The sequence below is a fragment of the Corythoichthys intestinalis genome, chromosome 8 (assembly GCF_030265065.1).
Source record: "Corythoichthys intestinalis isolate RoL2023-P3 chromosome 8, ASM3026506v1, whole genome shotgun sequence".
Lineage (NCBI taxonomy): Eukaryota > Metazoa > Chordata > Actinopteri > Syngnathiformes > Syngnathidae > Corythoichthys > Corythoichthys intestinalis.
In genome coordinates, this window is record NC_080402.1 from 42216362 (window position 1) to 42233894 (window position 17533).

Genomic DNA, 17533 nt, shown 5'->3' on the forward strand with positions numbered 1-17533 from the left:
TATCATCAATTATAATCATTATATAATTCAAATAAAGTTGCTTAAAAGTTTGTGGGGACAATTTGAGCATCCTGAAAAGTTCGTAGTGTTATGTCCCTACCGTCCCTATACAAACCTATGCCCTTGCTCCTGTTCACCCAATTTGGTTCGTCCGTACCAATGTTGAGACCAAACGTACACCCTTGTAGTTAAACTTATACCTGAGGTCTTGTTTTTTTTTAACCCTTAAATACCTGCAACATGAAGCAATTATCAGAGAATCTCAAAATTAGAAAAATAAGGTCCTAATGAAACATTTTTTTCAAATTTTTTAAAAGACAAAAAGAATATGTGTAATAAGCGCTCTAATATCTATAACCCTTGCTAGATCCTGTTTTTTTTCTCTCTCTCTCTCTCTTGGAACCTGCAGATGCATGTGTTGACTTGCATCCATCATTTTTTTTTTTTTTTTTTTTTTTTCAAAAAGAAATGTCAAAATTCTGAATTAGTCTCAAAATCATGAAATTTTAGGTGTATCAAATGTGATACATTTAGCAATAAAGGGTTAAGTACCGTACTATTGTACTGTATATTTAAACATTGGACTAGAATAGTCGCTAGGTGGCAGAAGACCTAGAGTCATTCCTATTTATCTGCGCGAAGAAAAATTGCTCGCTTGTTTTGCTACAATGGCGACCATCGCTGAGCTCAAATGCGGTATGTGGTCATGATTGTGAATATGTATTAACGGCTGCTAATAACGCAGCTTACTATTATCTTACGCAGAGTAAATGATAACGAGTACGGTGGTGTGCATATAAGTTTCCAGAAATTCAAACATTTAACGTGCCACTGTTTACTAAACTGAAATAGGCTTATATGAATTTTCAACTCAATTCCTTTCTGCAGTAAACTATCACCGTGTTGGGTCATTTCAAAAATGATTTTGATGTTGCTTGGTAATCCATACATTCTAGCCATAAGAGAAACGCTGGAGTCTCGCGGAGTGCTGGGCCAACTGAAAGCTCGCATCCGGGCAGAAGTGTTCGATGCCCTCGATGCCCAACGCGAACAGCGTCCGCCGCTGTCCCATGAAAACCTAATCATCAATGAGCTCATCCGGGAGTATTTAGAATTCAACAAGTACCGACACACAGCCTCGGTTCTGACTGCAGGTGAGCTCATTTTATACTTAAAGAGATGGCAAAAGTACTCACACATACTCTGGTGTACTGATTCCACTCACGTACTGGGGAAAATAAACTGCCCAGATAGCAGACCGACATTGATAAGGTGTTGAATTAACGTCACTTTTGCACCCTCAATGGCGTACCGCAAGCAACACGTCACTTCCGCTCATTAATATTCATGACATTAGCTATTGTTGCTAAGTAAGGACAAGCCACCGTTTGTCCCTAATAGGAAATGAATGGAAATGGTGTACGAAGGAGATGTTTACAGAGCTAAACCTACCAATTCTCTCCAAAAATGATGTCCCTGGTGCCAAATTCTCTGGCAATTATGTGGAAGAACATAAAAATGTTCAGTTAAAGAGATGGCTTTAGTGTCGAAGACTGAAAAAGACGGAAAAAACGAGCCGACCTAAGCATAGCCTTAGCTTTTTTATCGACGCAACTGACAATGATATTCTCCTGTTTCAATAAGCTATCCTTTACCACCAGCCCTGTCTTTCTTATATATTATATCCTCTGGTTGTCCTACGTCTCTGACCGTTCTTGGGGGTAATTTAGTTAGTTTTGTGTAGCGATTGCAAATGCTACTCAGTGACAGCCAACGAACACTTTTAGTTTTTTCATTGATAACAAATCTTAATTCTATAGTTTATTTACACTTCTCCCTTACTAAAGTTTTTTTTTTTAACAACAGAAAAGGTAACTGGTAGTCAGATACCATTTTAATTCTTTTCAGGTCATTGAATGTCAGACAAGCAGCACGGCACAACGTCACGCTAAAAAACAAGTTAAAAATATCAAAATGGCTTACCTCTTTGTCCTCTGAAAGACCTTGCCAACCCAACAAAATGTTTACTGCATATGAAATGTGAATGGATTCACCGAGCTGCCGTTAAAAGTCTGCGCAAGTTGATCCGTTATTCACGTTTTTTCCTCCGGGTTTTTGATTTCGGGAAATGTTTGAAGAAAACATCCTTCATATGTCGTAACGTCTAGAGTCGTTTCTACAACTTGCAAAAAAGCAATGTGTGATCGGCATGGTCGTTTTTGAAAGATTACCGGAGAAAAGTAGCAGAATTAACATAGTTTCTATGTGAGGGCGGGTCTATAATGTCCCACTTCTACTTCACTTCCGCGTTACGATGTAACGTCACAGTCTAAAAATAGCATGTGTTTGGTACAGCATTATAAATCAACTATTTGTCGACATTAGTTCATCAACTATAAAACAATGTTAACCCAACCATCGCGTGACATACCACAGAACGTTGTTTCAACGTCACTTGACGTCAAAATTTTTTATGTCAAGCATACTGATGATTTTGATGGAAAATAAACATTTACTCAATGTCGGTATGCTATCTTGGTGTCCATCATGTCCAATATGTACACATTCATTTAAACTGTAAATTGTACAAAGTAACAAGAACAAAAAAGCTACTCTTGATTTACACATCCATAGTGCTTTAATGAGAAGGAAAAAGTATAGGTAAACATCAAATGACTTTAGACCCAGATTCCATGCATTCATTCATTAATTTTTTGGGGGGTGGTCTTCCTATAGCGTTACTGTTTGCGTTGTGGACTGAAAAAGAAAAATGCTAAATTAATTTAAAAAACTAAACCGTATTAAATAAAAAATATTAAAGACATCAAATTATTGAACCGTAGTTGGGTTTTAGCCTGCGCGACACAAGGCACATTTTGTACAATTTTGCTGCTGGCATCATCAAAAAATCTTCCTATATAGAGACAAGGTTAATGGATAAGGAATAGATTCCTTCTCCAAATCTAATGTGTCATTATTCATGATGTTCCCTGGTTAATGTCCCTGCATGTGTTGTTTTTGCTTTCCTCTTGATTTCATTCTCTGTTTATTTTACTTCTCTTCATTTACGTCTCGTTTTAGCTTGTTTTGTCTGTGTGGGTTGCAAAAACAAGCCTTTTTTACAAAGAAAAGAGTAGAAAGATCAGATATCAGTTTTCAAATGTACAGCGCATAAATAAGAAATTTGTGTGAGTGCATGAGTACATTGCTGCAGGAAACTTCTTCCTTTCCTGCATCGCCAGTAATATTCACATATAGTGTAATATCAATGAAAACCGTGACAAATTAAATGCATACTAATTATACAGTGTAATACTGCAACTATGTTAACGCTGTTTTTATCTAACGTTATCTACTTTATTATCGAAGTGAGGAAAATATTTATATAGAACAATTTGACACAAGTCAGTACAAAGTACTTTATGTCACAGGAAATCAGCCAGACACAATTATGAAACGGAAGTAAAAACACAAATTTATACATACAAGTCACATTAAAATCAGCAAGACAGTTAAAATGAGCTAGAGGAAGAATATGGATGTTAAATAAAAGCGATCCGTGAATGCATCCTTGGGCAAACAGTACATAGTCTACAAACAACAACAGTGGTGCATTTTGAGGGTGCCAGGTAGTCAATGAGGAAACCCATTACCTTCTTCCAAGCAGAGGTGGAGCTGGCAGACAGACAAGCCAGGCAGTTGCTTAGGGCCCCAGCCAATAAAAGGACCCCCAAGGGCTGCCAAAATGTACTCAACAGGAACAACAAGAACTGGCTATTCAAAATGACAACCCAGGAGGGGCTCCACGGCCTCCACCCCATCTGCTGTAGCAACCTGCACTTGACGCTGTTATTGGACCGTCTGTATTTCGCGGAAAGTGAAACTTAAATGTGTCATTTTTAATTGTCTAAGTTTAATTTATGTTATTTGCTTATACTAAAAAAAATTCTATTATAATATTGTCTGCCAACTTTATTTTTCTGTTGATGGGGTGTAATTAGGCATGTGCTGGTATGAGATTCTGACGTTATGATAACCTTAAGCAAAAATATCACAGTATTGTAATTAAAGCTCTAAAATGTTACTTTGAGACATCTGCAAAATCCTATCGGAGGTATAGCCTCATCAGGAGCCACCCTCCGCAAACATGTTTTACATGTCGGTTGGCCCTCCTCTAAGCCGCGGCCATCTGTAACTTTTCTGTGGCTGAAGTATTTCCATACAAGCAATTTCTTTTACTTTGATGGGGGGAAAAGTTCGAGTTTCACCTCCTCCAGCCATCGTGTAGCACAGCTGACTCACTGACACTGAGCAACAACCAGTGGGGGAGGGTTGAGCCTTACAGCTGCAAGCGAGGGGTTTCTCCCTGCTTTTTTGGGACATAAAAAATTGAAAATACATTTGGGACGGTATGACGGAAAATTGCTGCGGTTTTGAAATCTTGACGTTTTCATACCAAGGTATACCTGGAAACCGGTAATTGGCACATGCCTAGGCGTCATACATGTTTACATATTTAGTGTGCATTTATGTGTACAAAAAAAAAAAAAACAACAAAAAAATTTTTTTTCGGCATGAACAAGTGGGGTTGGGCTCCAAGCAAGAAAGGCTTCTTGCTTGGAGCCCCAACAGACCCTAGCAACGCCACTGCTTCCAAGAACACAAATCTGGCATCTTTGCCTCAACTTAACTTGATCTTACGTGTCACAATCGATGTGTTTTGCTTGAAAAGATTGTTATGAAACATATTGGATTCATTGCAATGTGGGGAACACGCAAAGCCAAGTAAGAAACCGAGTGGAAGAAAACTTGACATTGCTTTTACTTGAGATTGCAGCTGCACTTTTTTGAAACATGACCAAACTCTATTGTTGAGAAGCATTGGAGAGTATTTCTGAACTCTTCTCTGTTTGTTATCCCAGAGTCTGGCCAGCCCCAAGTTCCCCTGGACAGACAGTTTCTGGCAAGCGAGCTGAGAGTTTCTGAAGATAAGAGCTCCAAGTCAGTGTAAGTGAATTTGCCAGGGCACAAAAGATGTCACAGCATGCATCATTTGGAGCTGTTTAGAGATTTCTTGGAAAGATCTTCACCATTGTTATATTTTCAAACTTCAACATTGGATTGAAACCAGAAGTTTACATAAACTATAGTGCATAAAAATACACGTACCTTACTGTCTGAAAATGGAGTTGGACCAATGTTTCTTATTTTACGTCATTTAGAATTACCAAAATTATTTCTGTTTCTTATATGTAATAATAATGTTTGATTTATTGCATACCTGTCAACCCGAGGCCGTTGGTAATCTTACAAATATTGATGTATGCCCTTACAAATTGGTGACTAATCTTAGAACGTTTTATATCGCGTGCAATATGCAACAAAAATAAAACTCAATTTTTAAAATAATATGAATTTATTGGTAATATTGTAACATATAACCTGGTGCAATCAAAGAACAATATCTTCAGCTACATCACGATTACTAAAATTTAACAGTGACTTTTGTTATAATTGTATGTTGCACTTTTGGCAATTTCTATCATGTCTTGATGGCTACACTTCATGGCACTTCAGCTCGCAATTCAGTTTGACTTGAAGGTAGTTCGTTAGTGTGTCCAATTATAAAGTAAAAAGGTCAGTTGATAAAATTAACTTACCGATGCAATCTTTGAGTCAGGGAACATTTACTTTGCTAATTCTGAGAAGTGATCAGCAATAGTTGCAGGCAAATTGTGTTCGGCAAAAACTTGGCAGAATGAAATCTCCACTTTCGTCACTTTTTATTCAGCAGACTTCATCTTTATGACCAGTGTTGTTAATCTTACTTTTAAAAAATAATTAATTAGTTACAAATTACTTCTCCCAAAAAGTAATTGAATTAGTAACTCAACCTGAAAGTAAGAGTAATTAGTTGCTTGGCAAAGTAACTGGTGTTACCTTTCATGTTTTTTTTTTCTTCATTAAAAAAAAAAAAAAAAAAAAAAAAAAAAACATAGTAACCTTTGCTATGTTTGGAAATCGTTTAATGTTGCTACCGTTTTTGCATTAGTTCCCCTTTCTACTTTTGACATGTTAGTTTTAAAACTGTTTCATCATTTAAAGGTAGATTCAAGTCAAGATTTGCCGATTTATGAGTATTTTAGATAAAAAGTTACTTAAGTCTGCTAGGAAGGTTCACTACAACAGAGAAGTCTACTGTTTCAAAATGGCGACTGTTTATTAACGCCGCCGTCTGTCATTTCGCATGTAGTTCTATAAGTATTTGATATCTAGTCGTAGATTGTAGGCTGTCGGCTACTGTCAGGAAATATTGGAGCCACCTAGCCTAGCATCGTGTTTGCTACAGCGTCACAACACTCTTCTCTCTCAGTGTCTCTGATTTTTCTCGCGTCATTCAATCAACATAGTAACGCACATTGTTTCCTTGCCGAAACGGTGACAAAATCCAAACGGAGAAAAAAAAAACGTAATGCACGAAAAACGTACAGATTTTGAACGTACGGCGTACACATTTAAAAATCAATGCACACATTACGCCGAAACCCTACAACTTGACAGGTATGTTATTGATACATTTGCGTAATTACAACAACACCATGGAGTGTATTTGAAAGATGACGCAACTGAAATTTTTAGGAAAATAATTGTGTGGTTCATCCTCGGGTACAATTTCCAAATGCGTTTAGGTGTCATGTACATGTTTAAACAATTCTACACCTGCTTAAACACTACGGGAATGGCCAGCCATCATACCGCTTAGGGATGAGACAGGTTCTGTATCCCACAGCTTTGTTCGAAATATGCATAGCAACTAAGGAGCAAATGAAAAAGACCATGAGTAGATGCAGGCTGAAGATTGTCAGAGTGTGCCATTAACCACGGTGAAACAAATACAGTGGTACCTCGACATACGATCGCTTTGACACTAGGCATGTGCCGGTTACCGGTTTCACGGTTTACCGTGGTGTGAAAACGTCGCGGTTTCAAAACCACTACAATTTTCCGTCAGACCGTAGTACGGTATTTGCTATTTTTCATGTGTCAAAAATGCAGCCAGAAGTGGCTTGGCGCGGCAGCGCTCACCCCCTCCCGTTTGTTGCTGTGTGTGAAAGTGACGCTATCGGCTAGACAGCCAGTGAACCCAAAAACAAAATACTCCAATCATAAGGCGTACTTTTCTTCAATTTATTGAGCTCTCAAATCATGGTAAGTGGAATATACAAAATGAATACATTTAAAACATTGTACAATTGTATTTTTCCATGTGTGAGTAGCTTAGACAGATTAGCACCATGAAAAGTTCGCCAAAAACAAAACACACATTTTCCTTTCAAATTCAATATACAAACTAACTAAAAGCTTACAAAGACGAATGTTAGCCTAGGCTTAGCTGGGAGAGCAACTTTGTCGAGTGTTACAGCCGCAAAGTGAGAAAACAAGCTTGATTCGCTTGAATGAAGAGGAAAAGGGGATACCATCAAAGATCGCTAATTGTGAAAGACGCTCTTGCCCTAAGCACAAATCCATGTTCGCTGGATCAAGGAGAGGTCTCACTCCCAATGTTTTTTTGTTTTGTTTTTTGTTTAGATGAAACCTTTCCACAACAATATTTACACTTTAAACAAACTTATGCATTTTTAACCTTTTAACTTATGAATTCTTTGTTTTTTTTAACACATAGGCATGACATCATGTAGACTAGAGCTGACACAGTGGCTGAAAATGGCAAAACTTCACTTGAGCTTTTCCACCCTCAAAAAATAGTCATGCAGTAGAATTTTTTAAAATTTTTATTCAGAAGTGTTTTTACTTTTTTATGGAAATTATTTTGTTCTTGCTCTAATCTTGAGCAACTTGAGCTGTGGCTGTGGGTATAGTCTATAAGTTATATTTATTTTAATTTTATTTAAAATATTTGTTGTTTTTTTATTGATAATATATTTTAACAATATATTCATGTTCCAATTTGCAACAATGTTCTGAAAAATTAAAAAAAAATCCTGTTCAATGGGGGGAAAAAAATTAACCCATACATCTCAAAATAACACATTTTGGAGCTATAATTGCAATACCGTGATACCGTGAAACCGCGGTATTTTTGCCCACGGTTATCGTATTGTCAAAATCTCATACCGGCACATGCCTATTTGACACACGAGCTTTTCGACATCTGATGTAAAATTTGACTCGGTATTTGTTTCTACATCCAACGACATGCTCGAAATACGACGATTTATGACAGCACCGCAGTTTCTTTGTTTTCCATGCACGGCGGATTTTCTTGTGAGAGAAATAAACATGGGTTCCAAGAATGTTAGTGCAGGTGGTGAAAAAAGAAAAAAAGGTAAGACTTACAATTGAAATGAAAATGGAAATAATAGAAAAATATGAACACGGTGTGCTCGTCCGTGAGCTGGGTCAACAATACGGCCGTAGAATGTCTCCAATCTCGACGGTCCTACTCCGACCTCTGTTCGCCAGTATTTATAAGTTAAGGTGACAATTATTGTGATTGTAACACCGCCAAAAAATGGCCAGTTTTGTCAGGTTTTAATCATTTATTTTTAGAACTTTTTAGAACTTTCTGTCCGCCGCAGCTGAACATGAAAAGTGAAAGTAAAAAGTCCTCTCTCTCTGTAACGTCAGCCACACTGTGCGTTCAGGTGCACCACACAAAACACATTCGCCACATTAGAACCCGATTCATGACATTATTACAGGCATTATTATTACTATTATTATTTTTACTATTTTTATTCATAATTTATTTTTCTCTGTGTAATTGCCATTTGCAATCATACCACCAGTATTTATTAAGGATTTAGTGTAGGTTTTCGGGCTGTGTAACGAGTTAATGGAATTATAATGTATTCTTATGGGAAAATCCTCCTCGACATACGACCATTTCGACTTGCAAACAAGCTCCAATAAGGTACAAACGAATTAACCTCGTATGTAGCTGTACCACTGTACTGCATCGGCATGTGCTGACAAAATAAAACAATATACACTCTTGTATTTCTCGACTTTCCAGGCCTCTTCTGTATGGTTTAGTGTCACACTTCTTGGTTAGCAGTGATGAAGGAAGAAAGCTGTTCTTAAGAGGCACCACACATCCTGGAGGCCACCTCTCCTAGGAACAAGGGATACAGAGCTGACAGCGCACGAAACAATTCGTGATGGACCAAAACTATTTGTGGCTTGCTCTCAGGTTTTTTTTCTCACTTATTCCGCCAGCTGGATGGGCGGGGCCCTGCGTTGGACGTGTGGACATTAGGAGTAGGACTGCACAATGTATCGTTTGTACAATGCCATCACAATGTGCCCTTGCGCAATAGTCCCTTCGCAAAGCATGCGATTGTTTTTTATTTATTTAATTTTTAACATGGTAAGTTTTGTTTTGCTTCATAAAAGCAGCAAGTGTGCAGAGACGTATCTTCCTGAATCCCTCTTATATATACAACAATCTTCTTCATTCACAGATGAACCCACTTAGCCTGGATTAATTACATGAATATAATGTGGTCATGGTGAGTCACCAAGTCTTCCCAAACAGCTATTCAAGTCATCTAGTGAAAATTCTTGTAATTTTAATTTAGCAATATATCCCCCAAAAAGTCGCAATGTTATTTTTTTCCCAATATCATTCAGCTCTAATAAGGAGCGCAGTATTTAAGGATACCTTTCAATATCAGCTGTTGTCGGACTATTAGCTTGCTTACCCCTGTGTGCGTCATACATCTCATTAGAGTTCTCCTGCCTACATACCTTTCTTATTGTGATCGTTTAGATTTTTTGGTACATATTGCAATTTCTTGGTTTTGACTTTTTTTGATCGTTTTGCCATCACCTTGTTTGCTCTCGTCGATTCTGTTCGTGCTGTTTTTGTTCACATTTTTCTTGTGTCTCTTGCCATGCTCCCTTTTTTAACACTTTTTTTATTGTCACATTTTCTGGAGTGCTCCCGTGGTGGATTTTTTTTTTTTTTTTTATATATATATATATATGATGATTATATGAATGATTCATCGTCTCTGTTTTGGGATCCCACCTTTAACGGCTTTCACAAAAAAAGTCAATATAAAGCAATTAGACTAACTTTCTTCAATCGTCATGTTTTTCCACCTTTCAAAGAGCTCAAAGCGCTTAAATGTTACATCAGCGTAGAGCTCATAATTTTTTTTTTTTTTCAGGCAGTTACATTCATCTTCACGAATTCAGTTCTTTGCTTTCAAGGAACACAGAGAAAAAAAAACATTGAGCTGAAAATTTAGCTGATGTGACGTTTTTATAAACAAATTGTCACATTATGTTTTATTATTTTGCATAAAAGTACATTTTCTCGACTGTTCCCTTAATATTTTTTTTATATTCGCTATTACGTTACAAATATTTGGTGAATCCTTTCAAAGCATTGTCCTTTTTGAATACCACCGCACGGTGGCAGTATTATCTAAAATGAGACAAAAGCAGCGTGTCCAAAGCAGTCCAAACTCCAAAGGTCTTTATTATTAAAGGACATAAATTTAATAAGCTGAAAACTTTTTATTTGATCTATTACATAATTTACAAACAAAGATCAAATTAGTTTGTAAACACCTGGCAACAATGATCCAATTGGTTGTAAGTTTGTGTTTGGTTTTGATCCCTACAATAACACTCTTTTATGGTCTGGTCTTGCATTATTTGTCCTGTTTAAACACCATAATCATGAAATAAACCCCTGCTTTTTAAAGCTTGTGAATTTTAATGCCTCGTCATCCACTAACCCAAGGTCACAAGGACCTGGAATCAAACCCAGAAGCATCATGGAAAGGGCAGCCTACTCCGTAGACTGGTTACCAGTCAATCAAAGTGCGCATATACAGTACAGATTAAACCATTTTCCATATATGAAGAAAGACTTGAAAGCTCTCTTTAGAAAAATTTCCCAGTTTGGCTGTCCAGTAATTGGAATGTGAAATTCTGACTAGTTTGCTCAAATTTATTGCAAATTTTGTCAGCAAAATTTTAATTTAAAAAACCTATGTCGATCAGTTGTTTTGAGGGAAAGTGAATTACACAGGGTGATGCTGCACTAAAAACACTCAGCACAACAAGCCCACGGCTTTTGCATTTCTTCCTCCCTGCCCATTTAAGGGAACCTGACATTCTTATCGCACAGTTCCTTGAACTGGTTATTTACAGAGCAAACCATTTACTTCAGCATGATCATCAAGAGTAAACGGAGATAAGTTCTCAATAAGATAATTCAACTCTCAACAGTTTTGAAATTATACTGAATCAGCCATTGCTGCCGCTTCCTAATTTTTTTACGTAAACATCTACAGAAATCATGGACCTTGTTTTGAAAGAATTTGAGAGCTCTGACTTCCTTGCCTTCATACACCTCTAGGATGAACTGGATTGTGGGTCCCGTGATCTCCAAATCTATTTTCTCACCAAAGGCCAAATCAATGTTGACGTGTAACAAAGTTTCTGATCACCACTACGCCGCTTTAAGAGCAACCCTTATTTGCAGAAGTAGAGTCCCCTAATTTATTGGCGGTTGATATGAGCGCTTGCTTGTAAAGGGCTATATATGCGAAAGGAGATAAACAGTGGTTGGTCAGTTGGCAGTTAGCCGTATAATTGATGTTACTGTGCCTCCACACTATAAAAGAGTTGTGTGTTAGAGACAGTTGTATAAATATTAAATGAAGTGTTCTTTGACTATAAAACTGTGTTCTTGTTTGCCCTTGGGCTCGAACGAATTCCATGTGGGTCAAACATTCTCAAATATATTTTAAAGTAGATGGCCTTTTATGGTGCTAATGATGAGGGAAGAACATGTCATATTTTTTCCCAATCTATTCATTTTCTGCTCTGATTTTATATTTAGCCTTAAAGTTTTCATGTAATTGATATAGCAGCCATAGATGTTTACTTGTTGTATGGTGGAAGTAGACTTGAAATGGAACTGGAGGTCAAAATGGGCTCAAACTAAAGAGCAATGTTTGTGAAATTGTGCCACACCAAATTGAATATTTTTAGCAAAATAAATAGTGTCGAAGGCATCCACACATAACTGACTTGTGTTCAGATGCACTGTGATTCATTCATTATCCTTTTCACAATTGCCATCTAATTTACGGTCAACCTGTACTAAATCTGTAACATTAGTTGGATCTACTTTTTAATACAATAGCCACAACAACAAATATTGTTTAAGTGTCGATTAATAACATCTGTGGTTTCGGCACCAACTACTGCAACTAATGCATTTAATTATTTTTATCTCTTTGGATTCACAAGTGAGCAACCCTATCCTGTCCGACTTGACGCATGTGGTATGGTCACCTGTTCGTCTGTAACAGCTCACTGGTTGGGAACTATTAGATAAAAATCAAATCTTCTGCCGGGAGCAGATAACTATACCTCTACTATTGGCTATAATTCACCTGTCATCAATCACACCTACCGAAACTCCAAGTAAAATCAGTTATCCATACTGATGTCCAGTCATTTATAGTATTGATTCACTATTGTCTGTGGACCATATTTAGTCACTGGGGCTCTTGGTGTTTGTCTACACGACACTTCGAAAGTAACAGAGAAAGCTGCCGGGATTCCAAACAGAACCTCTCTCCTTATATGGCACACACAGCAACTTCTGTTCAGTGTATCTCCTACTTTACTTGCCTCCACCTCTGCCGCCCTGCCCTCATGTCTCATTCGTTATCCCTCCCTATTCCTTGTAAGCTCGACCCACCTTCCAAATCGGAGTGCATCGCGGCTGCCTCCTTGATGTTGGCCAGAGGGTGTGCTGAGGTCCTCCATGTAGGTCCAAACACCTACACACACAAACGTACTTCCACTCCTTGGCCCAGAACAGGCTCTGGCTATCAACTCACACCTTGATTTATTGGAGCAAACAGTACAGTGTCCTTATAAAGGAAGTTCCACTGGAAAGACGATGGAAAGAGGGCGGGGAGGTATTGTAGGCTGTAGGAGCTGGAGTCCCACTCTTTGTGGTAGTGGAATTTAAAGATCTGCATACACACACATACACAGTGAGACTGGGAGACTCGCCATTTAAATTATGGGTTTGTTTACTGAGGTCTTTCTGGACTTTTGTCAAGGGGGATTCCTGTAAAAGGGACAGCTGACTCGCCTTATGAGGAGTGAATGTTGGTTGCATAATCTATGGACTATGTTTAGACCATGTGACATCCATTCATTCTCATCAATGTGAAAATTCAATATCATCAATCTAGCCACGCTGAAATTAACTCCGTGCCTGCAATCAGGGGCGCTGCCAGGGATTTTGGGCCCCATGAAAAGATATCACTTTGGGCCCCACCACCTGTGCCAGGGGACGGACACACATTTAGAGTATCAACTACGTAATTTCCTGCATTCTGGTGAATCTTTACACCCTTATTTATGCATTTTCTGCATGAATTTAAGAAGAAAATATATTCATGTAAACATACAGCGTATAGAGCAATAATGAATAGACTGATATCATCTATAAAAAATGTACTGAAGGCCATCTTTTACAATCTAAATATGTTTATAAGAAATATTCTCAGCGCAAATACCATAATGAATGACTTAGATGTTTTGTTTTAACTTAACTATACTACAGTATACAGTATACAACTTTTTTAGTATGAAGAGATTGCTAAGGGTTTGCCTGCTGTACTGATTAAATGTAAGCTAAAAGTGGAACAAACACTAGCTAGCAAACAATTACGGTATTTCATTATGGAGTAGGCTTAGCCTCATCTGGAAACTCGCGATCTCCACTATAGGCTACAGCTCCGAAGCGACGTCCCTTGTTAACAAACTAAATTCATTTGATGACAAACTAAATTCAATAAATTCTTGACAAACTGGATTCAAGCCGATTCTAAAAAAAAAAAAAAAATTCCACACCAACTTTCAACATCTGTATGATACCAAAAAATGCCGTCATGAGGCCGGGAATCCCGTATTTCTTACGGAGTGAGCTGGGACCTCGCTTCGGAGCTAAGGTAACAGGTTAATTTTCAGCGCTACACTGACACAAGACACCAACCTTCCTTTGTGAAGTACTTTGTCACATCCTGTTGGCCTTCTCTACCCATCTCCTGTTTTGCTTTCTTTTCTTTCCTCTTTTGAAAACACGATTTTTGTTTTGAAAACATTTCTGCACTACTGTGCTCTGCGCGCTTCGAGTCATTGACTGGTGTAAGTGTGCATCGCTGCTCCCGTTCTGATTGAAGAAAGGGCGGACCAAACCATTTAATGAAAATACAGGGTTTTGGGGGGGTGGCTAGCAATACATATGCTCTCTGGGTGTTTACTTTTTGCCAAAAACAAAACAAGAAAACAAAGCCCTTCATTTTATACCTATTAAAATTATAATTATTAATATTTAAATTTGCAAACGATTACCTAATGTTATAATTTTCTTTGTGGGCCCCCATCAGGGCATGGGCCCTTAGAATCAGTCTCACTTTTCACCCCTTTACGGCGCCCCTGACAGTGATGATACGTTTTAACTGGGATTGAATGATCACTGTTTGCCCTTCCAGTCGAAATGGATTAGATTTCTATCGCCATCAATAGCAACCGGTGTGTTAAAGTGACAGACAGCACCTAATCATGGGCATCCCAGCGGAAAGAATCTTGTGTAATAAACTGTAAAAAACACTGGGTACCCTTTCCCTGATGTGTAATGGAGAAAAACATACAAGTACTTTTTAAATATTTCTAGGACATGGAGGCAGAAATTTGATTAATCAATGCTGATACACTTTTAGCCAAAATATACATTTTTTTAATGTAAATATAGAACTGAAGTGTTATAATTAAGTATTTCTTAAATTTCTTGGGAAGAAGGATACATACACTCTGTGTTGGTCAACAACCAATCGCAGAGCACATGGAGAAAACAAACATTCACAAAATTGTACAATTTAGACTAGTTTTGAGCTAGGACAAACATGCTTGTTTTGGGAACGCGTGAGAAAGTGGAATAACTGTACTACTTTTGCCTACCCGCCATTATAATACCGCTCTACTTGTCTCTCATCAATCCATTGCTGCATGGTTCCTCTCTCCAGCGTAATTAACCCTTTCATGCACAAACTATAAGTTTTATTTATTTATTTTAACCCTTACAGGGTCATTAGCTGCCATTGACGTCCCTAGACAACTAATCCATTTTGACTCGGGCTGAATGTTTATTCATACTGCCCCTCCCAGTCAAAATGGATTGGACATCTAGCGCTGTCAATGGCACTAAAACATAAGCATTCAGTCTTCCCCATTTAAATGAATTGGATGTCTATCACCTTGAATAGCATGCAATGAGTTAAAATCTATGAAAAAAACAACTTTAAAGCAGGGGTGGGCAAACTATTCCGCAAAGGGCAGCAGTGGGTGCGGGTTTTTGTTCCAACCAATCAAGAGCATACCTTTTCACCAATCTGGTGTTTTACAAGTGCAATCAGTTGATTGCAGTCTAGTGCTTTTTGTTTCCACAGAAACCTTTTCGGTTAAACTGTCTGTGCTGGATCCGTTGAAACAAAGCCCAGGGCCCACTGAAGCCCTTGGTTTGCCTACCCTTGCTTTAGAGTGTCACCTGGGTCATCAGTGTGTGGTTCTTTTTTTATTCATTTAAATTTCATTGATTTAATTTTCATCAGCATTGCATTAAAAGGATCCACGGATAGAAAGACAATTCTTAAAAGATCAACTTTATTATGAGTTAAAATAATTTCATATTGAAACCCCTCTTGATGTTTTCATTTTTATACAATTTGTAAAATTAGTTTAACTAGTACAGTAGGTCGCCATTGTTGTTGACGTCGCAGGGCGGTGACGTCACATGGTTACGCTGCTGGCCTTCCTGAGTATGATTCCAGCGACATAAAAATATCATCTGTTCAACCCTTTCAGTTTGAATGACACCATGACAGCACTGTAGATATTCACAAAACGAGCAGCAAAAGCAAAATGAACAGGAAAGACTGGATGAGACGAGAGTAGGGGGAAAAAAACGGTGTTCAGCCAAAATGTGCTACACTGGCGAAACATCTACAAGAGGGGAATTTGATCCCCAAATTACTACCGTGAGCTTTCAGCTTGTTTTGTTTAGATGCATACAGACAGAACAGAACATACTAAAGATACCTTAAGAAAATACTTAAATGTAGTAATATCAAATAAGAGTGTTAAATATGCTCTGTGACTAATATGGTCAACAGATCAACAATCTGCTTTAAAGCCACCACAAGAAAACCAAATGCTTAAAAGAATGAGAGGGAAACACATGCAAAAAGTATAGTGAGGCAATGAAAAGGTAATAAAAGACTCAATAAAAGCACAAATAGTAAGTACTCACCGCATATAACCGATGAGCGCATGTGTTGGACGTCTCTCCGCGTAGAAGGGATTGCAGTAACCCGGTAGTATTCGTCGAGTGACAGTGACAATCTACGTCATCACCCCAAGCGCCCATTGCGTGTTTAAAACATAGCGCCCTCCGTAGGTCAAAAAAATGTACTAAATATTATAGATTTTTAAATCAATTAAAATATCTTATGTGTTTCTAAGAACATATTTTAGTAAAAGACAACACTTGTGGCGTATTAGAGCCTGCAAGTCTTTAGGTCCGAGGTTCCCTTTAAATTATGAATTTAAGTTTTTTAAATGACCAAAAGTACCTACTTGCTCAGCTGTCAAAAAACTAATTTAATAACTACAAATATTCACTTGCTCCTTTAGTGCAAATTTTGAATACACTGCTGGCCAAAAGTATTGGCCACCCTGCAATTCAGTCAAACAATGCTCAATTTCTCCCAGAAAATGACTGCAATTCCAAATGCTTTTGCAAATGCAAAAGAGAATGGAAAATAGTATATCATTATCATTTTACACAAAACTCCAAAAATGGGCTGGACAAAAGTATTGGTACCCTTTGAAAAATCATGTGATGCTTCTGTAATTTGTGTAATTAAAAGCACCTGTTACCTACCTGTGGCACATAACAGGTGGTGGCAATAACTAAATCACGCTTTTTAGTTTCATAGTTAAAACGGGTTAAATTTGAATCAACCTCTGTCCTGTGTCCTTGTGTGTACCACATTGAGCATGGAGAAAAGAAAGAAGACCAAAGAACTGTCTGAGGACTTAAGAAGCAAAATTGTGTGGAGGCATGGGCAATCTCAAGGCTACAAGTCCTTCTCCAAAGACCTGAATGTTCCTGTGTCTTCCGTGTGCAGTTTCATCAATAAGTGAAAAGCCAAAGGTATTGTGGCTAACCTCCCTAGATGTGGACGGAAAAGAAAAATTGACGAGAGATTTCAACGAATGATTGTGCGGATGGTGGATAAAGAACTACGACTAACATCCAAGCAAGTTCAAGCTGTCCTGCAGTCCGAGGGTGCAACAGTGTCAACCAGTGGTGAAAGTGGCTAGAATTTCTTGCCGGAACTCCCCGACGTGAAGGTCGCCACAGAGCCAGAAATTGTATCTGTTGATTTATTTGGGGGGGACC

General features: G+C 38.0%; 1 protein-coding gene across 1 annotated transcript; it reads left to right on the plus strand.

Moving 5' to 3' along the window:
* Nucleotides 1–617: 617 nt before the first annotated feature.
* Nucleotides 618–14454, plus strand: cep20 (centrosomal protein 20). The gene is made up of 4 exons (XM_057842536.1): nucleotides 618–696; nucleotides 957–1154; nucleotides 4923–5007; nucleotides 9038–14454. The coding sequence occupies exons 1-4, from the start codon at nucleotides 669–671 to the stop codon at nucleotides 9138–9140; spliced, it is 414 nt and encodes a 137-aa protein (XP_057698519.1). The 5' UTR covers nucleotides 618–668; the 3' UTR covers nucleotides 9141–14454.
* Nucleotides 14455–17533: the final 3079 nt, after the last annotated feature.